This window comes from Orbilia oligospora (genome assembly GCF_000225545.1).
Source record: "Orbilia oligospora ATCC 24927 unplaced genomic scaffold scaffold00215, whole genome shotgun sequence".
Classification (NCBI taxonomy): domain Eukaryota; kingdom Fungi; phylum Ascomycota; class Orbiliomycetes; order Orbiliales; family Orbiliaceae; genus Orbilia; species Orbilia oligospora.
In genome coordinates, this window is record NW_011645772.1 from 2,966,173 (window position 1) to 2,986,162 (window position 19,990).

At 45.9% G+C, this 19,990-nt stretch overlaps 6 protein-coding genes across 6 annotated transcripts; 4 read left to right on the top strand and 2 right to left on the bottom strand.

The window, feature by feature from the left end:
• Positions 1 to 737: 737 nt before the first annotated feature.
• On the top strand, positions 738 to 3,896 carry AOL_s00215g864 (uncharacterized protein; the record flags this gene model as incomplete). Its single annotated transcript, XM_011130066.1, has 10 exons — positions 738 to 768; positions 851 to 1,273; positions 1,358 to 1,373; positions 1,421 to 1,488; positions 1,543 to 1,561; positions 1,634 to 1,872; positions 1,928 to 2,566; positions 2,624 to 3,284; positions 3,350 to 3,449; positions 3,567 to 3,896. The coding sequence occupies 10 exons, from the start codon at positions 738 to 740 to the stop codon at positions 3,894 to 3,896; spliced, it is 2,526 nt and encodes an 841-aa protein (XP_011128368.1).
• A 402-nt stretch (positions 3,897 to 4,298) lies between these two features.
• On the bottom strand, positions 4,299 to 4,874 carry AOL_s00215g865 (uncharacterized protein; the record flags this gene model as incomplete). The annotated part of the gene is made up of 1 exon (XM_011130067.1): positions 4,299 to 4,874. The coding sequence occupies one exon, from the start codon at positions 4,872 to 4,874 to the stop codon at positions 4,299 to 4,301; it is 576 nt and encodes a 191-aa protein (XP_011128369.1).
• A 2,201-nt stretch (positions 4,875 to 7,075) lies between these two features.
• Positions 7,076 to 7,758, top strand: AOL_s00215g866 (uncharacterized protein; the record flags this gene model as incomplete). The annotated part of the gene is made up of 2 exons (XM_011130068.1): positions 7,076 to 7,277; positions 7,373 to 7,758. 2 exons carry the CDS (start codon positions 7,076 to 7,078, stop codon positions 7,756 to 7,758), a joined length of 588 nt encoding a protein of 195 aa, XP_011128370.1.
• Positions 7,759 to 8,104: 346 nt separating this feature from the next.
• On the bottom strand, positions 8,105 to 9,652 carry AOL_s00215g867 (uncharacterized protein; the record flags this gene model as incomplete). Its single annotated transcript, XM_011130069.1, has 2 exons — positions 8,105 to 9,512; positions 9,597 to 9,652. 2 exons carry the CDS (start codon positions 9,650 to 9,652, stop codon positions 8,105 to 8,107), a joined length of 1,464 nt encoding a protein of 487 aa, XP_011128371.1.
• Positions 9,653 to 12,891: 3,239 nt separating this feature from the next.
• Positions 12,892 to 15,026, top strand: AOL_s00215g868 (uncharacterized protein; the record flags this gene model as incomplete). Its single annotated transcript, XM_011130070.1, has 2 exons — positions 12,892 to 13,526; positions 13,583 to 15,026. 2 exons carry the CDS (start codon positions 12,892 to 12,894, stop codon positions 15,024 to 15,026), a joined length of 2,079 nt encoding a protein of 692 aa, XP_011128372.1.
• Positions 15,027 to 16,034: 1,008 nt separating this feature from the next.
• Positions 16,035 to 18,971, top strand: AOL_s00215g869 (uncharacterized protein; the record flags this gene model as incomplete). Its single annotated transcript, XM_011130071.1, has 1 exon — positions 16,035 to 18,971. One exon carries the CDS (start codon positions 16,035 to 16,037, stop codon positions 18,969 to 18,971), a length of 2,937 nt encoding a protein of 978 aa, XP_011128373.1.
• Between the last annotated feature and the right edge of the window lie 1,019 nt (positions 18,972 to 19,990).

Sequence of the window (19,990 nt, forward strand, 5' to 3'; positions counted from 1 at the left end):
ATTCAGCTCATGAATATATGCATATATGGTCGGATCCGGACCTCATTTAGAAATATTTTCTATAGCTATACTCGCTCAAACATGCATAACTTGGCGCACATCGGAACATTTGTGTTATAACGTTACAGCTGTTGGATTTAGTTTCCCATGGGGCAGTCCTTATGCATATGTAGTATGCATGCCCCATACTTCAGTCGGGGCAGTCGATCTCAGCTCCGGGTCTAGTCTAGATATCGCAAAGAGAGCAGAGTTAATAGATCCATCACGGGTACCAAGTAGTATATGTACTTAGTACGCATACTATCGACATCCGGGTCTACTAGGTCTAGCTCTTAGCTAAGCTCGGCCTTATGCGCAAGTCGTCTGATCGAGCTTCAAGGATGTAAAAACAAATAATGAGGGCTTCTAAACTTAATCAAAGGGCCCTGCTAGCTCTACGATGTAAAGTTCAAGTTAGGGAAAGTTTGCAGGTTCCACAGGTTACCGTTTAACGGTTTCAAATCAGATCGATCCACGCGCGATGACGTTGTTGTTGTGCTTCGCCCGGATCCCCGAATCACCGAATCAGTGCTATCCGCGACCAACACCAAGCATTCTTCACGATATGGCCTCGCACATGCTAAATAAAATCCCACCCCTTTCTTTAGCACATTCCATGGTGTGGCGTAAACACTTTGTTCTCCATCATCACTTATTATGCTTCTACCATCACCAACAAGATCTTTAACGTCGCGGTCATGCCAGACATGAATACACTCTTCGTCGCAGGTACCGTACATACATAGAATTGCCTACATCTTTAAAATATGGTATATACTTTATAGATACTGATGAGTACTTTGCTATACAGCTGCGACAACCCCAACGGTGCTCTCCGTCGGTCTCTCCCATTACCTTACCAAATCGAAACATCGTGGAAAGCCAACCTATCACCTGGGTTACCATCAAGGTCTCGAACTTGTCCGCAAGTTTCTAGTTTACGCCTCTCATCAGACCGTTGAAGAGCTCCAAGCCTTCACGGCGCAATATGTCCCGGTTCCTACGTGGGTTCATGTTGAAGAAGCTATGATTCCTGATGAACTGCTTGAAGAAGCCGCTGCCAGAATTGTTGAACAACTTGGAGCCGATGGCGTCGAACGGGTTGGTGGGAAACGATGGTGGAAGTGGAGGGTCAAGGAAGTTAAAGGCGAATGGATTGAGATGAGGCGCCATTACCATGAGAGGCTTAAGCATAAAGAATGGGCTCCTAGGACAATCTTATATGTTCATGGAGGTGAGCATTCCGAACTCTATTATCCTTATTCTAAGTCAATATGGGGCTTCTAGATAAAGTAGAATAACTAACTTGACGGGACAGGTGCTTATTTTTTTGGGTATGTCACTGTAAAACCCTGTGGCCAAGATTGAGCTGACGGGATAGCTCGGTCGACGAACATCGTTATCAGTTGCAGCGACATGCAAGAAAGATGAAAGCTAGGGTCTTCGCGCGTAAGTAGCTTTTGGTTAGGCATTCCGGGAATACGCTAATATTTGTATAGCTAGATATCGACTGGCTCCGCAGGTATGAGCAACCCTCGGAACACAAGACTGCCCTCAGAGAGTGGATGAGCATAGCTGACTATTTGATTAATAGTTTCCGTTTCCATGTGGTATGTCTTCAACCCTCGTCTCGTCTTAACTCCTCTGACAATCGTCTAGGGCTGCAAGACATACTCGCATCCTACCTTTACCTTCTGTCCCAACAGGCTGCTTCAACGATCATATTTATGGGTGACTCGGCTGGGGGTGGGGCCGTTGCTTCGCTTCTATGCATATGCAGGGACCAGGGGATTCCTCTCCCTGCAGGCTCGATCCTAATCAGTCCCTGGGTTGGTGAGTACATGTCGAATCTTTAATTCGGAAATGGACAGTTATGCTTATTTCAAAGATCTTACACATTCCTTCCCCTCTGTCATTGCGGACAACTCTGGCGATTACATCCCCGCCCATGGGTTTCTTCATAAATCTAGTCCTGCATGGCCGCCACCGACAGACGAAGATATCGAAAAGGCGGTAGCGGAAGCTAGTGTTCCATCGCCAACCGGTGAAGGAACCGAAGGGACGTCATCACTTACCGCCAATATCAAAGAACAGTTGAAGTCTAGCATTTCTAAATCCAAAGATCGGAAAGAAGAAGTTCAAGGTTTTGACATAATCCCCCCTTCAACCCCTACACTTCGCAAACAGAGTACCGCCGCAGTTCCCGCAAAAGGTGTAATATCAGTTTTGATAGAAGGCCACGAAGTTCGCATCAAAGACCAAATTCAACTTTACACTACAAATGAACTACTTAGCCACCCACTTGTATCCCCCGTTTTACAGGGAAGTCTGGGTGGGCTGCCGCCTATGATGGTGTTAGTTGGTGGATCTGAAGTTTTAAGAGACGAGCAGATTTATTTTGCACATAAGGCAGCGAATCCGAGGAAGTATCCACCGCCTGGCCATGTTTCGACGGCGCAACAGCTAGCGGCATTGAATAGGTGGAAACATGGGACGGATGTCTATTTACAGGTTTTTGATGATTGCTGTATGCATGCTTCTTCAATTCCCTTCATTATGCAAATGGTTCTAACCTTGGGATAAGGTCACGTCACCCCGACCCTTTCTTTCACAAAACCGGCGAAGTATATGTACCGCTCGATAGCTAAATTTGGCGACTGGCTGTTCGCTCGAGACGCCCTTCAAGCGGCTGCTGTACTAGGGAACACAATCCCAGATACAGTCGAACCTGCCAACGCAATCAACCCGCACGATCCAAATGGGGTTGCAGAGCCGTTGCCCTCACAGGAAGGTTTACAGATCACCAGAGCGGAAACTTTGTCTAGGCCCTCCAGCTCATCTTCATCTTCATCTTCTGAATCAGATGAAGAGGACGCCAACGACCGTAACCATATCTCTAGGAAAATGACTAACGCGCAACCAGCAGCATCAACATATAACGTCCCGACCTTTACCAATCATATGGTTAGACAGCGAGTTGACCATAAAGGTAATATTCATACTCTACCGCCAGCTTCGGAACTAGAGTGTATGCAGTTGCCGATGGAAGAGATCGGATGTATCAAGCCTGAGCCGGTGAGGCGGTGGATGGAGGGAAAAAAGGTGTGGGATGGGAAATATGCAAAAGCCAAGAAGAGGGTACAGGAGCGGCGAGCAAAGGAGATTGCCGAGGGCGGCTATCTGGAGTTTGAAGATGATGGGAGCGGAGTTGCAGAGAAACCACCTGGAAGTGCCCTAGTTGGGAGGTAGGTTGAACGTCCTCTGTTCATCAAACATTTGTTAGAGACTAACCAGTGTTATATGAGTTTAGAAGAAGGAAGGAGGGAGAGACAGTACCCGGACGAAGCTTCAAACCTAGTTATGGTTTGAAACTGTGGAGCATGATCGGAGCAAAACAAGATGTGAAAACGGTGAGGACTACCTTCATTAAAGCCCATGTTTTGGGGTGTTTTAGGATGTGTAATTGTATTTTCCCCGAAGAATATTATTGACTAATACATTACTATCTTTTCTTTTGTGTGGTTTAGATGGAAATGGAGCAAAATAAGGAGGGGAAGGAAGGATCTTTTGGTATCACTGCTACAGTCCAAGCACCGCCAACTGCCCCTGTTGCCGCAGGTCATCTTTCAGAGATGGTGAAAGGGGAAGGCAATCTTTCGAATTCTTCTTCATCATCTAATATTGCTGCCGGGGGCACGACGCAGGGTCAGACTGATAGATTGGAGAAGATTGCGAGCGTGCCAGGCGCGGTGTTGGTTGGCAGCCCGCCGGCGACTCTCGATGTAAAAGAGCCATTTGATAAGCTTGTGATAGAAAATCAGGAAACGTTGAACGGAGGAGTAGAGGTTAAAAATTAACACGGGGAGTTGGAGTATTACCATAGATTTGGCCGCGAGGCGGGGTAGTAAACAAATATATTTATTAATTTTTAATTCTTTTGATGTCAAATATATCAATTAATATCAGATCTTCTTTCGTAGAACGGATAGTTCCCTTGCTTTTAGAGGTTGCATCTTAAAAGAGCACGTGCATATCTATTGGTTGATATATTTTGAACTTGTGCGCATTTAAAAGCGGGGTATTTCAAGCATATGCGTCGTATATTGTAGCCTGGGTATAGCTACTGAGTAGGTTGAAGGACTCTACTAATAGCTTCATCTCTGTGCAGAGCTGTTCCATTTCTCGGATAAAATCGCCTACATCAATATTAATTCCGTTAACAAAACACCTCTTCCGTAAATTTATAAAGGGTCAAGGTTCTAAACTCTACCGAAACCCCTCCGCGGGTCTGCCATATTCAACCCAGAGTCGGAGTCACTACATATTTCGGTAGTTTCCGTGGTAGTACTGTCTGTGGGGCTATCTATCCCTTCGATCCTAACGACCTGGCTCGCTGGGATTCCGTATAAAATAACATATTCCTCATCTTTTACATACTCTCTTAACTCCTCCGGTAATGTTACACCTGCGCCTTCAAACGCTTGTTTAAGATTATAAGCATATAATGGGCCGCTTAAACCTCCTGTCTTGATCGTCATTAGTCTCACCGCATTCCTCGTTTCAATATCTTTATATTGGTCTAAAGATCTAGCCCAGGATATTGCGTAAGACTTTGAAGATAGAGTAGAGATGAATCTACTGGGGATGTTGATCTTCCATTGCAGATGATTTGTGAGCTGAGATATTGTGGCAGGCCCCATTGTTATTAGGTCTTTGGCGCGGAAGCCTAGGATATTTGGGGAGAAGGCTGTCCAACTACGAGGGTAGTCGATTCTATAGAGGTATTCAGGGAGAGAAGAGGGAGGTAGAGGTGGGATGATTGTATCTTCGGACATTTTTTAAATTTTGTAAGTCGATGTATATATAATTTGGGCTGACATATGTCGGGAAAATCGTATAAATTGAGGAGTTAATTCGTGGCTTGTGAGGGCTGCGAGGGTTAATGTTGTGGGATTTTGGAGGGAACGAGAGCAAGTAGTTACTTGTAGGGATTTACAGGACCGAGTTTGGGGCCGTTTGTGGGGCTTAAGGCTTACCGACTAGTTAAAATGCTATAACGACATGGATGCATTTCAAGGGGTTAAAAACGCACAAGTATGACTCGAACATTACCAACGATTCAATATGCCTCTGTTCGAAATATGTCAAGTATCGATATATATCCTTTGTGGTTGAATACGTATACACAGGTTATTTCAATCCACAAAACAATTTGCACGGCCTTGCAGGAGTATAGGTATGCTATGATGTTATATGACTTTGAGGAATCGACTTGTACTCAGCCAACCTGGGAGTTTGTTGCATTTTCCCCCCCAATCCGTGTTGGTTATTGAAAACATTACTTGTCCCGCAAACGATTACTGCTTTCTTAAGTATATAGTGAACGGAATCACCCGTTCTTTAATATAATTTTCATACGGAGATCTTTCTAAAAGCCCTCTGTAGGCCTTCAGACTAAATCCAATTTTTTCTACGGCTAACGGTATGTGTCCAGACTGTATCGGCTCGCTGGGTGTTATGACGTTCTGACTGAAGTTAAATTTGTATTCGTGCCTGAAGTCATGTAGATCGGGGTGTGTGTGATAAAATAACATTTCATTTGGCCCCGACATGCATCTAATATCAATGAATAGGTGTGCATGTGAAGGGCAGTCTAAATATTTCTTTATATAAGAGTGATTATTTCGACAACTGGGCCTATCAATTTCTCCTCCTCTCAGCCCGCTAACTTGATATTGGTATATCATACAAATATAAACCCGAACGGATCATCTGAGCTCCTGCGTTACCACCACCAATACATACCTAGGTATACTCTAGGAGATCATTTAGTTCCCAAAAACAACTACCTCCTTTTGAGAATACCAATATTAACACGCCCCCAAGCCTCGGTGTTTTCGAAAACCCCGGCCGAATTTTTAATCATGAAACCATCCACGGTCGTTAGCACCTGCGTCATGATTTCGGTAGCCTCCGCAGGACCCGTAGCATATGGCATTTGTCAGGCAGGATGTGCAGCCGTTGTAATGGCCTGCTATGGCGCCGCCGGATTCGTCTGGGGTGCTACCTTAGCCATCGCGGCTCCGCCCGCTATTATTGCTTGTAATAGTGCCTTTGGGACTTGCCAGGCTGCTTGTGTCGCAGCCGGACTTATACCTTTCTCCTAAAAGATCTTGATATGTTTTTCTCTTTGATTTGGTGAATGGTGATTCCCCTGTATCCTTTGGGCCCCTTTAAGGTATATTCTTGGTCTTGTGGTTCCGTGTGTATTCAACTTCATTGGAATGGTCGTACTAACGGTGGCTAAGGCTATTACATACTTAAGTAGTTGATCATGGAACGAAACGAACCAAAAGAGAGTGAAAGGGCAATGAAGAAATTGGAAGGTTGAATATTCTGGTTGAGGGATTCTGGGTATCAATAGTCATATCCTATCAGAATGAACTATTGCTGTCGAATTCTATGAGGTTTTGATGTACTTCCAATCCACAATATGGCCAATCCAATATATATAATACAGAGATATTTGAATTAATCGAATTCATTTTATTGACGCTCTAAAATTTAAGATGTGTGCAAATAAGGGACGGCCTTGGTGTGATATTGGCTATTCTCCTTAAAGGGATGAGGGGCAATTTGCCGGATGAACCGTCTTGTCGGCCCATGGGTAGGATTTATTTGTAAATCATGTATATATATGGTCTCGTAATATATATACGTATATGGCGGCTGTTCTAGTTTCGAGACTGGCATATGGCCATGAGGAATTGTGTTGGTAGAGAACAACACAAGGCCCTCCAAAAATACCACAGTAGTTTGCCAGTCGCAGAAACCTTAAAACAAAAAAAAAAAAAAAGTTGCTCAAGCTTTCAAGATCCTGAAGTAGCTCCATATCTTATCAACGAAATCCTCACTATCAATTATCATTATCATCATCATCCATCATAGCTACCAACCTATCTACCTACTAGTATCTACACACGTACTGGCGACTAGAAATCTATCCATACCAAACCCCGCCAATATCTCACCTACCATGGCACAGCCAGCTCCCACAGCTCCCCAGAGCACGAACGCCCCGCTAACCCCCACACAAACCCCATATTTCGAGAATGGCATGACAATCCTCCTAAATACCTGGCCTGCGCTATCAATGGCTGTTGAGAACGAGTTTGGAGGACCGGATTCGGCTGATAAGCGGGATTGGATGTGTGGAGCTGTTGCCGACCTGTTTAACTGTATGCTTTTCCTCCTTAATAAAAAGAAAAACCCAGTTTATAGATCCTTCAAGAAGACACGGGTAACTAATATTTTTTTCTGAATAATTCAACAGCGGATCCAACCACCGACGCCGAAGATTTAGAAGACTTCCTTCTCCAAATCCTATCCGATGAATTCGAAACAGCGTTGGAAGACGATAGCGCGTATACAGTTTCTCAGAGGATATTACTCTTACGACGACAAGTAGCCGCCGATGACTTTTCGGGTGCAAATGCGCTTAATGAGTTTTGGGAAAAGAATGGGGGAAGGAATAAGCCGAAGGTTAAGGTTGTGAAACAGGGTGATAGTGATGATGATGAAGAGGAGGGAGATGAGGATGGGGAAGAAGGAGGGGATGTGGAGATGGATGAAGCGCCGCAGTTGGTTGCTGTCAAGGAACGGGTCGAGAAGGTTGTTGATGAAGACGGTTTCGAGTTAGTACAGAAGAGGAGAAGGTAGACTTGGATGGCTCGGGTTCTTTGGTACAGGTTTTCTTTGTATTTGATGGCATTTGCATGGTGTTTCTCTTTCCTGGGTAAAAGCTTTTTTTCTTTTTTTTCGAAATCTATTTTATGAGATGATAGACAAGACATTATTGCTATCTATTGATGTTTGCTTATATATAAGGAGTAGTAAAGAGAGTAAAGAAATAAAGATATCCACGAGATACCTATGATTAGATATTTGGACTCTGTGTAGGGTGACTTGATGTCAAGTTCGTCTCAACTTAGACTACTGTTAATATTATCCTGGCCATATGGCCATGGGGCCGGGGCAGGGGCAGGGGCAGCGAGAGAAGGAGGAACTACTCGTAATACTCTAACTCCATTCCCATGGCCTCACACTGCTCTAACTCAGAATACGTCTTCATGACCGCTCCCTCCAATTGCATCAACCTCACATCTTTTGCTCCTGTGTTTCCCACCGCTTTCTTCCATTCACCTTCTTCTTCAACCTTTGAGATAGTATTTAAATAACCTCTTGCCTCCAAGAAGCCCTTGTCGGGATTCGGATTCCCGGTCCTGACAAAGGAGGCCCAAAGGTCAAGCATCCATTGCATGAACACCGTATCGCCGCCGTTATCACGATCAGGCATCCCCATGTACCCCATTGTTCCAAATGTGTAAGGAAGTTCTCCGGTGTGGCATTTATAGTACTCTTTTGAGAAGTCTCCTAGCGGTTTTTCTGCAGTTTGGGGAGGGTTGCAAGGTAATGGTGACCAGAAGGGCAACATATAAGTTCGATTGAATTCATACATGTAAACGCTTGGAACGACCTTATGTTTAGCAAGGGAATATCCGGTCGACCAGGTAAGGCACGTAAAGCAGTAGTCGGTCATGATACGGGTACTGATGTTGAAAGCTGCCTCGGCCGCATCGACGGTTGGAGGGGCTGAGAAAATGGGGTTTTGGGCGAGATGGGACACGTCTTCGGATAGGAGCAGGGGGCCTATCATGTCGAAATAATCTTGAATGTTGGTGGTACCGTATAGCATCGAGGTGAAGGGGCCCATATCGTCGCGAACGATACCGAGAAGAATGGGGACGGGGACAGTGTAGCCAGGACCTTTTCCAGTAGTAGAGAGGCTGCCCGTTAAGAGACGGGAATCGACGAGAGGGTAGTTCGCATAGGCACTCAAGCCGATTCGATGGGTGGAAAGTCTTCTGAGGCAGGCTAGTTTATCTAAGATATCGAGGTTACCGCATCCGAGGCGTGTGACGATGTCTCCTGCTAAAGTAGCTACAGACTTCTGAAGAGAAATGTATTCAATCTCTCCTTTCTCCGGTGGAGCACCCCAAGCTCCGGATTGAATAATAGCGCCGGATACCAATCCCTTTGACTTCTTCGATGCTAATAATGCACGAACGGCGATAGCCCCGCCTGATTCACCCATAATGGTAACTTTATTTTTATCACCTCCGAAATAATTGATATTCTCTTTGACCCATTGAAGTGCCGTCTGCATATCCCCGAGACCGTAGTTACCATTGCCCTCACCAGATGGAACAGTAACGTTGTTAATACCTAACCACCCTAGATTCCCGAGACGGTAGTGTATTGCAACAAAAACCACATCGCCGCGGGAGGAAAACATGCCGCCGTCGGCGGCGGGTTCGTTGGCTGAGCCTTGGGTGAGGCCGCCACCATGAATCCAGAAGAGAACCGGTTTGAGGTTTTTGGGGGAAGCAGATTTACCGGGGAGGTAAGGGGTCCTTTTTAAATTTTGATAAGTAAGTTATATATACCTATAAGTACCAAGCTTGCAGGATATGATATTTGCGATATTAGGCACTCACCATATATTTAAAAATAGACAATCTTCAACCCCGGAAAGGGTTCCCGCATTGTTCATGTTTTGAAGACATATTGGTGGATAGTTAAGACTAGATATCTCAGAATCGTTTGAAGTATACTTAATCACAGAGGATTGAGTGAACCGTGCGGGTTGTGGAGTGTAGCGGAGCCCAAAAAATCTAAAACCTATTTGATCTCTATAGCCTTTGATTTCCGGTCCGTTTACCCCTATTTTCCTAGTGACATGCCATTGAGGGGAAGTATTATCCGTGAAGGTACCGTTAGATAAAGGGGCTGTATTAGTACAGAGCACAGGAAGCCGTTTATGACATGATACGGTGTGTGAATGGCCGAGGGTATCAATCGCGGTGCAGGATGGGGAAGCTATCCAGAAGAGTTGGGAAGAAGGATACTTCGAAAGGAAAGTCTGGTAGGAGAGAGAAATTTTTAGACCGGAAGAAAAGGAAGCTTGGGGAGTAGGTGACCAAAGAGATTCAGATATTTGGGCACAAGCGCCAGGGGCATCGGTGTACGAGTGGGTTGATTCAATTAGGACTGCTTTACTAGAGCTATTGTTGTGTTTGCCTGTTCATGAAATTATGTTAATTGAGAGTAGAACAAAGATCTATGTAGATGTGGTCTTGGATAGGACCATACCGGTAAGGTCATTGTCCGTGAGAATCGAAAGAGTAAGATCAAAAACCGACTGCGCCTTTTGAGTAGGGCTAGCAAGAACTCCCTGGGATAAAGAGAGAACCTGACTAAAGTTGAATGCAATTATTAGTGTAGAGATGATGGCCATGCTGATAAGCGTATTTGAAAGCTGTAAGGTGAGAAGGCTCACTCTTCTGTGCATATCCAGAGGATTCGTCGGTGTAGATAACCGTTTTTATAGTCAAAATGTACGCTTTATGATGGAAACTGTAGATTCGGCATATTGCAGACATGATCAGCTGCTAATTCGCTAGTGTACATGTACGGGAAGCATCATTTCTTGTATGGTCCCGGATATCACGAATAGGGAGAAATTCTAGGACTGGTTATAGTAGACGGCATAACTTTGCCCTTGGAGGTTCCTCGTATTCGCGCATCGGCCGATATCATGTGTAGTTGATATGATATAGCTATCTAGTCAATTATGTGGACTCGTTGAATTCAAGCCGTTGTTTAATTTGTTACATCTACTGCATATGCGTATCGATATTATCAGTACCTGGGATGAAAGGGCGGATCCAACGGACCAGAATCCCTAGATCGCATTACCGTCCTCCATCGATATTCGGATTGGCGAGTGAAATGCATAGAAGATTCGGGTTTCTCCATTGTCGAGATGCTCGAGATCCTTGTTCTGTGAAATGTTGCAACAAAGGCGTTGTGTAAGGCTTTCCTGTGCAAATACAGGCAGTTACTGGCAGCTATTGGCAGAAGTTAAGTACTTAGTTAGCTCAACGTTTAGACCTGTTAAACTAGACTACCAGAGCTCATAAATTTAGCCGCACGGGTAAACCAGAACACGAGAACGTGAGGATCGATTTTTGAAAAGGTGGATTCCTTCCACGGAATCCATCTGGCCGGACGTCCCAATCTGTTGTGGATGCAGCGGAAGGCTGGTGCGCGGTACAAATCTCGGCCGCGGGCGCATTTGCATTTGCATTCCAGGAAGATAGCCAGGCCAAGATGGAGCGATTCTAGAATGCAATTTCCACTGCAGCTCGGACTTTACTCTCCAATTACTTAAGAACTAAGTACTTAAGTAAGTATTTAAGTAAGTTTAAGTAAGTACTTAAGTAATTGCTCGAGTAATGTATGCTGCAGCGCGCTGCCAACGTGGGAAAAAAAGGCTCCTGCATCCACGCGGTAGATTGCTTCTGACAATGCATTCTGACTATCGAGCATCCGGATTGTCGGTTATGTAATCGACAAGTAGTAGCTACGTGGTATCTCTAGTTAGCAGGTCTATTCTTGAAGATTAGAAGGTAATTCAGGAAAATTGATCAAACGAGTGATCTGGGACTACTTACTCCATACTGTGTAAATAGATAATGGCCCTCGCAGTTAAATTTGATTGATTGATTGATCGTTCATTTGTAGTCAGCTGCATATTCGTTCTTGTGGTCAGATTTGACATTGTTGAGGCTCTTCGACAGGGGCATATGCATGGAGTATGAAGCAGAAGCACAGCACAAGAATGGGTTCAGCTGCCAAGCCAATTTCACCTTTTTTTTTTTTTTTTTTTTTTTTTTTTTTTTTTTCCCGTCCGCGATTCGATTAATTATGTTGACAAGTTTCTAATTGCCAGACTTTGCAGTACTTAGTACTTACCTCTTATTGTTTACCATCTGTATTGATTATGAATACCTCTCTCTTCTTATACACTTCTCGGTTGATTAATATTAATTAATTCGTAATATCAACATTGCATTGGCGGTTCCAGGTCACCTTCTCAGTAGGGCCGTAATAGCTCCCCTGTTCTTCCTCGTTGCATTGCAACCTCGTGCTTACCGGGTACTAACAACCACCACCACGACATACAACCTCTAACCAACAACCGTTAACTGTACTAACCACTGACCTCACCAGGTATATAAAAAATCATACCCACGGATTTCTTCACAAGAGATCTGACCTACAGACAGTCACAGAATTACTTAGCTAACGGTATCACCATGTTCTATGCAGGAGCTTCTCGAGACAAAATTCGCTGCCCACCTGCGGCTGATTCCAAGTCTGGCAATTTTCCACGGCCAAGCATCCACAAACAATCTGGGCGCGCCGCTTGCTGGAAAACAACCACATCGCCCTTTGGTGCCCGTCTACTTTTCTGGTCCAGAAGAAATACATCCTTCGTAAACGAACGACCTCGACGTTCACCTTTTAGTTTAGAAGTTCTGCTTTTCGAAGCGTCCGCTCCTTATCTTGTTATCGCCGTCTCCATCGTCGTCTCCAAGATCGGGGTTTAAACTCGAGCTAGCTCTGCAGCCAAGACTATTACTTCGTCAGCTAGTTACTCCTTTTTCACTTCAAACAAAACCGGCACTGTGCCCTTGCCTGTCTTGCCTGTCTTGCCGTGCTGTGGACTTGATCGAATCCAAGGCCTGGGCGGAAAGCAGCGATCTCCCAAGTGTCCTCTTTATACAAGCACTTCCTGTTCGGATATCGCTGCCGAACCTCTTTATCCTCTTCGTTGTCACCTTTTTTGCCAAACCTAGTTTTCTTTTCTCGACCTCTCACAATTAACTGAAGCTTTCTTGACATTCCAGGCCTAGGGCTTGGATTGGATTGGATTGGATTGTCAAAATGGTGGTGTTAAGCACGATGCTCAACCGCCGGCTTACTATGGTCCTAGCCGTCTGCATTGTCCTCCCCTTCATACTAGTCACATTAAGCCACTTTGGCAGCTCAGATCCCATTCCTCCCTCCCTTCCGGACGTCACAAACAACCGGCCATCTACAGACCAGACGCCTCCACAGCAGCAGCAGCCCCCTCCTCCTGCAAACAACAATCACAAGCAAGAATGGTCTGACATCCAGTTCAAACAAGATCAGGACAAATCCGATGGAAAGCCAGCCGAAAAACCTACACCATCTGCGCCGCCCCGTCCTGATCCTGAATTGTCGATAGAAGACCCCGTGGGGATGGTTCGCAATGAAACATTGGGATTCGGTGCTATCTTGTTGATATCGCTGAAAACAAGGACGGATAGGCAAGATGCTGTCACGCTCATCGCTAGCGAAGCTGGCCTCAAGGTTACCCATGTAATCAATGCCGTCAGAGGGGAGGACATCCATCAGAAGGCATACCCATACGGGCTGGCCCGGACAGAGCTACCGTTGCCGTACTTAGGCAGCTGGAGATCGCACATGGATGCCTTTAAATATATCGTCGAAAATAAAATTGAAACTGCGCTGCTCCTTGAGGATGATATCGATTGGTACGTAAATTTATCGACTCACGCGCGGCACCATGTGGGCTAACTGTTGTATACAGGGATATATACGTCAAAGAACAAATGACAGCCTTTTCTAAAGCCCTCCGAAACAGTCCGCTCCGGAAACCGTTCACCACCGATGAGCTCAAGCGAGCACCCTACGGTCTTGATTGGGATGTTATGCACCTCGGGACATCCAAGAACCTAATGGCCCCACCGCCTTATAATAACCTCTTCCACCGTTACAACGACCGATATAATACCCCGCGATCCCTAACATATCGCACCACACCCTGTGGCGATCGTGATTTCTTCTGCTGGAATGATATAATTAAACAGACACAGGCAGCAGATGATCAGCGTATAATCTTCCCGTCCTACCAACCTATCGGGCTGGTGGCACTGGCTGTAAGCTACCGTGGTGCACAAAAGATGCTATACGATCTCTCGTGGAAAGGATTGGACGCCTCCATGGACTTTGGTGTACGCGATGGCTGTAGACGCGGGTTCTTGAAAGGGTGGAGTGTCACACCACCTATTATGTCGTCCTGGAGAGTTAAGGGTGCTGGTGATTCGGATTTAAGGAATGGCGGGAAAGGAAGTCCCGGCGTAGGTGTCGGGAATATGCAGGGTGAAGGAATAGGGCTCGGATGGAGCGCTAGGAAGGCCATGCAACAACGGTTTGAGGGTCATGATTATTGGAAGGATGGAACATTCGGGTGGTTTGGGAACCAGGAAAAGCCGGTGCCGGATAATACTTACGTTCGGCTTGAGCCCGCGGAGAAACAGCTATCGGAACATGAGAAGGGAAGGCTGAACAGGGATAGCAATGCCCAATCGGCCCATCAAGAACCGGCACCTCTGCAACCTCCACAAGAGCAACCTCCCCAGCAGCAGCAGCAGCAGCCTCCTCAACAGCAACAACCGCCGCAGCAGCAGCAACCCCCACAGCAGCCCCCTCAGGACCAACCTTCCCAACAACCTACCCAGCAACCCCAGCAACCCCAGCAAGAGCCTCCAAAACAGGAATCTCCCCAACAACAGCCTCCACAACAGCAGCCTCCACAACAGCAGGAACCGCCAAAGCAGGAACCGCCAAAGCAAGAACCGCCAAAGCAGGAACCACCAAAACAGGAACCACCTAAGCAGGAACCACCTAAGCAGGAACCACCTAAGCAGGAACCACCTAAGCAGGAACCGCCTAAGCAGGAACCGCCTAAGCCTGAGGAGAAGCCACAGCTCTTAGCTGAGATGCCGGACGACCAGAAACAGCGACTAGCGACGGGTGAAGGCCATTTCCAACCTTCGGAAGATGACCAGGGGTCACAGGACCCCCTCAATAAGGTTGTTCCCAGCACCGGACCACCGAGAGAAGAAAAGGTCGCAGAGCAACCAAAAGAACAGCCTCCCAAAGGAGACGAGGGCAAACCTACGAAGAGTGATAGACCAGTCAGCGAAGATGATGCCTTTGCAAAGAGACGCAAGCGAAGACGGCGGTCGTGAATATGATGAGCATAAGTTTTCTTTCGTTCTATTTTTAAATATCGAGGTTTTAGACTGTTTTGGTTGATTTCCTAAAGAGAAGCGCATGATATGAAGCATACCTGCCTCCGTATTCCCTTTTTTACCTGTTATTGTTGATGATCAAAAAAAAAGCTTTAGCTATTAGCGCTGGTTTCCTCTCTCTTTCTACCTCCATATCTCCATACATCTCCAACCTCCCCTCTATGCTGATTTTTGATTGGTGTACACACGAGCAATGCATTGCCCTGGGCTTGGTTAAATGAGATGAAGCATAAAGATAATACCAGAGGGATTGTGGCATTGTTTTTCGCTTCCTGTTTTTTACTTTTTTCCTTCCTTTTCTTCTTTTTGCTGCTTTCGGGTTTTGGTATATTTGTTTTCTTGATGGATTCTCTCTTTCAACTTCTTGTATCCTATTTAATATTCTCTATTGTTTTGGTTGATGTTTAATGTCCTATCTCCTGATGAATGGGAATGGGGAGTAAAGTATTGGTCCTGGGCCTATGGGATTAGGCAATACAAACGATGTCTTGAAAAGTGTATATACGGATACTCTTGTTTCTTGTTTATTCCAGCCTTTTTATATGGAATAGCATCGCCATTCCTCAAATGTCTTGTTTGTCATGTCACGTATACTTATACTAAACGTATTATCCTAGGACCTTCATGAGCCGCCAACATGGATAATTTGTGGGGCTAGGTACTTGAGTATATATAGGCCGCCGTTGGTTTTTTAGGTTATCTAATGCGATGTGTCGATAAGACGCATGTCGGCTCGCTCACTAGCGCCCTCTACCTTTAATTTGGCAGGCCCCTCAAAAAAAATTTAGGCTTTGAATTTTGCTGCCCCGCCAAACCTTCCCCTCCACATAAACACCCTACCGATCTGACGTCGATTCTGGGCATCGCGGTATCGATTATAGAAATCGCAACTCCACCCACTTCCTAGGCTTCATACAGCGCATAATTGGAATTTGGTCGTCCAGAATGCCAGCTACAACTCTCCCGTCGAGTCTCCCTCTCGAACTGGCCCTTCTAACCTCAACACCACTCCCCACCACCCCACTCTCAACCCTCCAGTCCCACTTAACTTCCCTCTCCAACGGCGATTACCACAAAATCCTTACCAGTCCGCTCGCAGCCTCCCTCCTCTCCCCCGCCTCACTGTCCGGCCTCTCGCCTCTCGAAATCATCAAGACCTACAAATCCCACCTAAAAACCGCTATTCTCGAATCCACATGCCACCCACTAGAGCTATTAACCGTTGGAATCGCATCATTACACGCATACCTTCAGGCTACCACAACGGGACCCCCTTTACCACTTGAAGAGACAGAAATACTTCCGCAAGTTATATGCGAGGATAGAAAAACCTTGAAGGGGTTGAAGGAAGGGTTGGTTAGAGGGTTATCAGTCGATGGGGAGTCGGCTTATCATCTACTACCATATCCCGTGGTATTTACACTTGCTAAAGAGATTTTGACGAGTGATGCATTATTTAAAAACCGGGAAAATAGTGATGGTGATGGCGGGTTGATTACAGCAAAATGGTGGAGGGTCAGGGTAAATTTTGCCCATCAGCGGATCCTGAGAGAGGTGTCTAGCTCATTACATGAACAAATCTATGCAGATTTGGGAGACCTTGAGGGTCTGATTTTTCCGGAAGAAAAAGAAGGGCTGGGTGATAACGATCTGGCGACACAGGATTTGAAGGCGAGGTACTTGGTTGAACGATCGACGATTCACAGCTTCTATGGGTACGATGCTAAAGTAAGGAAAGACCTTGAATCTGCAGCAGCGATAACTGGGTTACAATATGCCATTACCGGACGATTGGGGAAGAGGACGAAATTCCAGGTTGACGATATTTCGCAGTTGGTGGTGTTGGCGAGGTCGACAGAGGAGTATGGGGGCGGGGCGGCGCCAAAGACAGTTTCTTATGTTCAGGATGGGGAGGTAAAAGCGATGGAAAATAATGAGAGCGAGGAAAGAGGCGGGGATGGAAAAGTTATGCCAAAGCAATTCGATTTAAATGATGATACATTACTTGAGGCTATTTCGTTTACGCCAGCTACAGCAGAAATTCTCGAAGCTGCTGCGTTACCGCCATCGTTATCGACTTTGGATCCGGCATCCCAACCGATGCTTCAACCTATCGATTCTATTATATTATTACACTTGGCCGAATCGATAAAAAATACGAACCCAGCAGATGGGTTGACGCGCGAACAGATGAGCCCTTATGCAGAACGAGTACTTCAACATTCTACGAATTGGAGCATCCACACAATGGGCCTATTAGTTCGTAGCAGATTAGAGGCCTATCGTTCGAGAACGGTGGAAAGAAGTTTATTACAACTGCAAGTAGTGGTGGATCAGATTGTTGCTGCTACGGCTTCCGAGGAAAATACACCTGATGTATCAACGTTTTTACCAAAGCCGAAGGAAGAAGAGAGTGCAAGTGTATTCGAACGGCTAGAATTTGCATTCTCATTGGGATTACCAACGAGATGGGGAGTTGAGGCGGAGCTTGCGGCGAGGTGGGTTGATATGGGGGGTCTAAGGACTGCGGTAGGAATCTATGAAAGATTGGGTATGTGGGCAGAAGTTGCGCTCTGTTGGGCAGCGGTTGAAAAGGAGGAAAAGGCCGTTGGGGTTGTAAGGAGAATGCTGTTTGAAGGAGAGATGCCGAAGGGGGATGACGACGACAATGTTGAACCAGAGGCTGTGGACGAGGACGAAGAAATAATTATTACAGATGACGATGAAGTCGAACCGGTTGAACGAGATCCGCCGCCACCGGAGGCCCCTAGGTTATGGTGTATTCTTGGAGAACTCGAGAAGAATCCCGAACACTTCAAAAAGGCATGGGAAGTCTCCGGGAGACGCTACGCAAGAGCCCAGAGATCACTAGGGGTTTACCACTTAAGGAGGAAAGAGTATTCAGAGGCTATTGTAGCGTACAAACTGTCTTTGAAATGCAATCCACTAAACGGACCGGCATGGTTTCAATGTGGATGTGCAATGCTGGAGGTGGCGGATTGGGATGGAGCTGTTGAAGCTTTCATGAGGGTTATTGGGATCGATGATACCGATGCTGAAGGGTGGAGTAATCTTGCAACTGCGCTTTTACGAAGGGGGAAGGTAAAAGTTGTAGAAGGTGAGAAGAATACCATCATTTTGGACGATGAAGAGGAGGTAACGGAGGAAGAGAAGAGCGAAGAGGAGTTGATGAACGAAGGAAAGATGCAGGCTCTTATGGCTTTGAAGAAGGCTGTGGGCCTGAAAAATACGAATTGGAGAATGTGGGAGAATGTACTTGTCATTGCAGCCTCGTTGAGGCCTCCAGTATGGGGAGACATGCAGATGGCTATACGAAGGATTGTGGAGATCAGAGGGCAGAAAGGAGGGGAGACGTGTGTAGATGTTGAATTATTGGAGATGCTCGTGAAGCATGTTATCAAGAACTATGAAAAAGAAGAGCTTGGAAGGCCCGGATTGGTTAGAATGGTGGTTGACTTGGTAGATACCAAAATTGTACCGTTGATCACAGGAGATGAAAGGCTTTGGAAGATAGTCGGAAAACTAGCAGAGTGGCGGGGGAAGTTTGTGGGAGTTATTGAGACTTATGAAAAGATGTTTAGGGTTGTGAATGGACGATATGATGTTAGAACCGATAAAAAGAGCTGGGGAGAACTAGTGGACGCTACAGAGGAGATCGTGGGGGTTTATAGGAAGTTTGGGGGCATGGAGAGGAAAGACGGGCTCGCGGCGGGCAGCGGGGCAGTAGTTATGAAGGACTGGAAGTTTAAGGGGAGAAGTTTGGTCAGGAATGTTTTAGCAAAGGGTAGAAAAGCCGGGTGGGAGGAAGATACAGGACTGTGGGAACGGTTGGAGGTGTTGGCAGAAGATTTAAAAAATTGAGTAGGGTCTACCTCTGTGTAACATCTAGATACTTCTACCATTATCATTATTTTATAGAATATAGGGGTACAAAGGGAAACGGACGGAGAAGAACAGCCTTCGTTCGTGATTCTCACGATTAATTGCTTAAGAGACTAGGTACTTAAGTACTTAAATAGAAACAGAACAGAATAGAATTTTTTTTTTAGATTAACACTTGTCTCGTACCCAGCCCCACGCAAAAAAATCTGATTAACACGTTAATGTGTCTGGGCACGAGACTAGGTTGGCTAGTTGTCTGCCGGCAACAGCTGAAACTCCTGGCAGTACCTGACTCTGTGTTTTCCTCAACTCTCTGTGAGTTGACGGCGGTAACTTCTCTAAGACGCCGCGGATTATATTACTCTGTACCTCGCCCAAGGACGCGAAAAAACCCTTGGTTTCCATAACGATTTCTAGGACGACATCTCGGCCGGTTTAAGCCTTCTGCGGAGCCAGTGTCTCTGGAGAGGGACCCTCTTAGTTTGGTTCAGCTCCGTTGTCGATTTCTTTCACTTCGAATCTCCTTGCGAGGCTTGTGAGGTTGTTTTAGGCTATTAAATCCCTCTAGTTACAATTGGAGATACTGGTGGTAGTGGCGTAGGAAGCATCCTCAGCGTAACTACAAGATCCTAGGAGCAGGAGGGGGTATGACAGCATCACGGATCTGGTGATGTGCAAGATTGGTGTTGACTTTGTTGGAGAATGTGCGTTGATTTTCAAAATTGCAACAATATCCTTTTCGGGAAGAGTCTTGGCATTCAAATTCCACCAGCACTCATGCATGGATATTATAACCTTCAGCTCCTAGCTTCTAGCTACCTACGAGCCGAAGAACGAATTTTGGCTTTCTCCATCCTTTGAGTGGAGTATCGGCTCTCGATATCTCGGAGAGTCTTTTCTAGCTCAAGGCTACCGATATTTGAAATCATTTTCATTTTGGTATGGATTTTTCTCCCCATCCCTGTCCTGACATTATATTCACGCAGCCCAGTTGATAG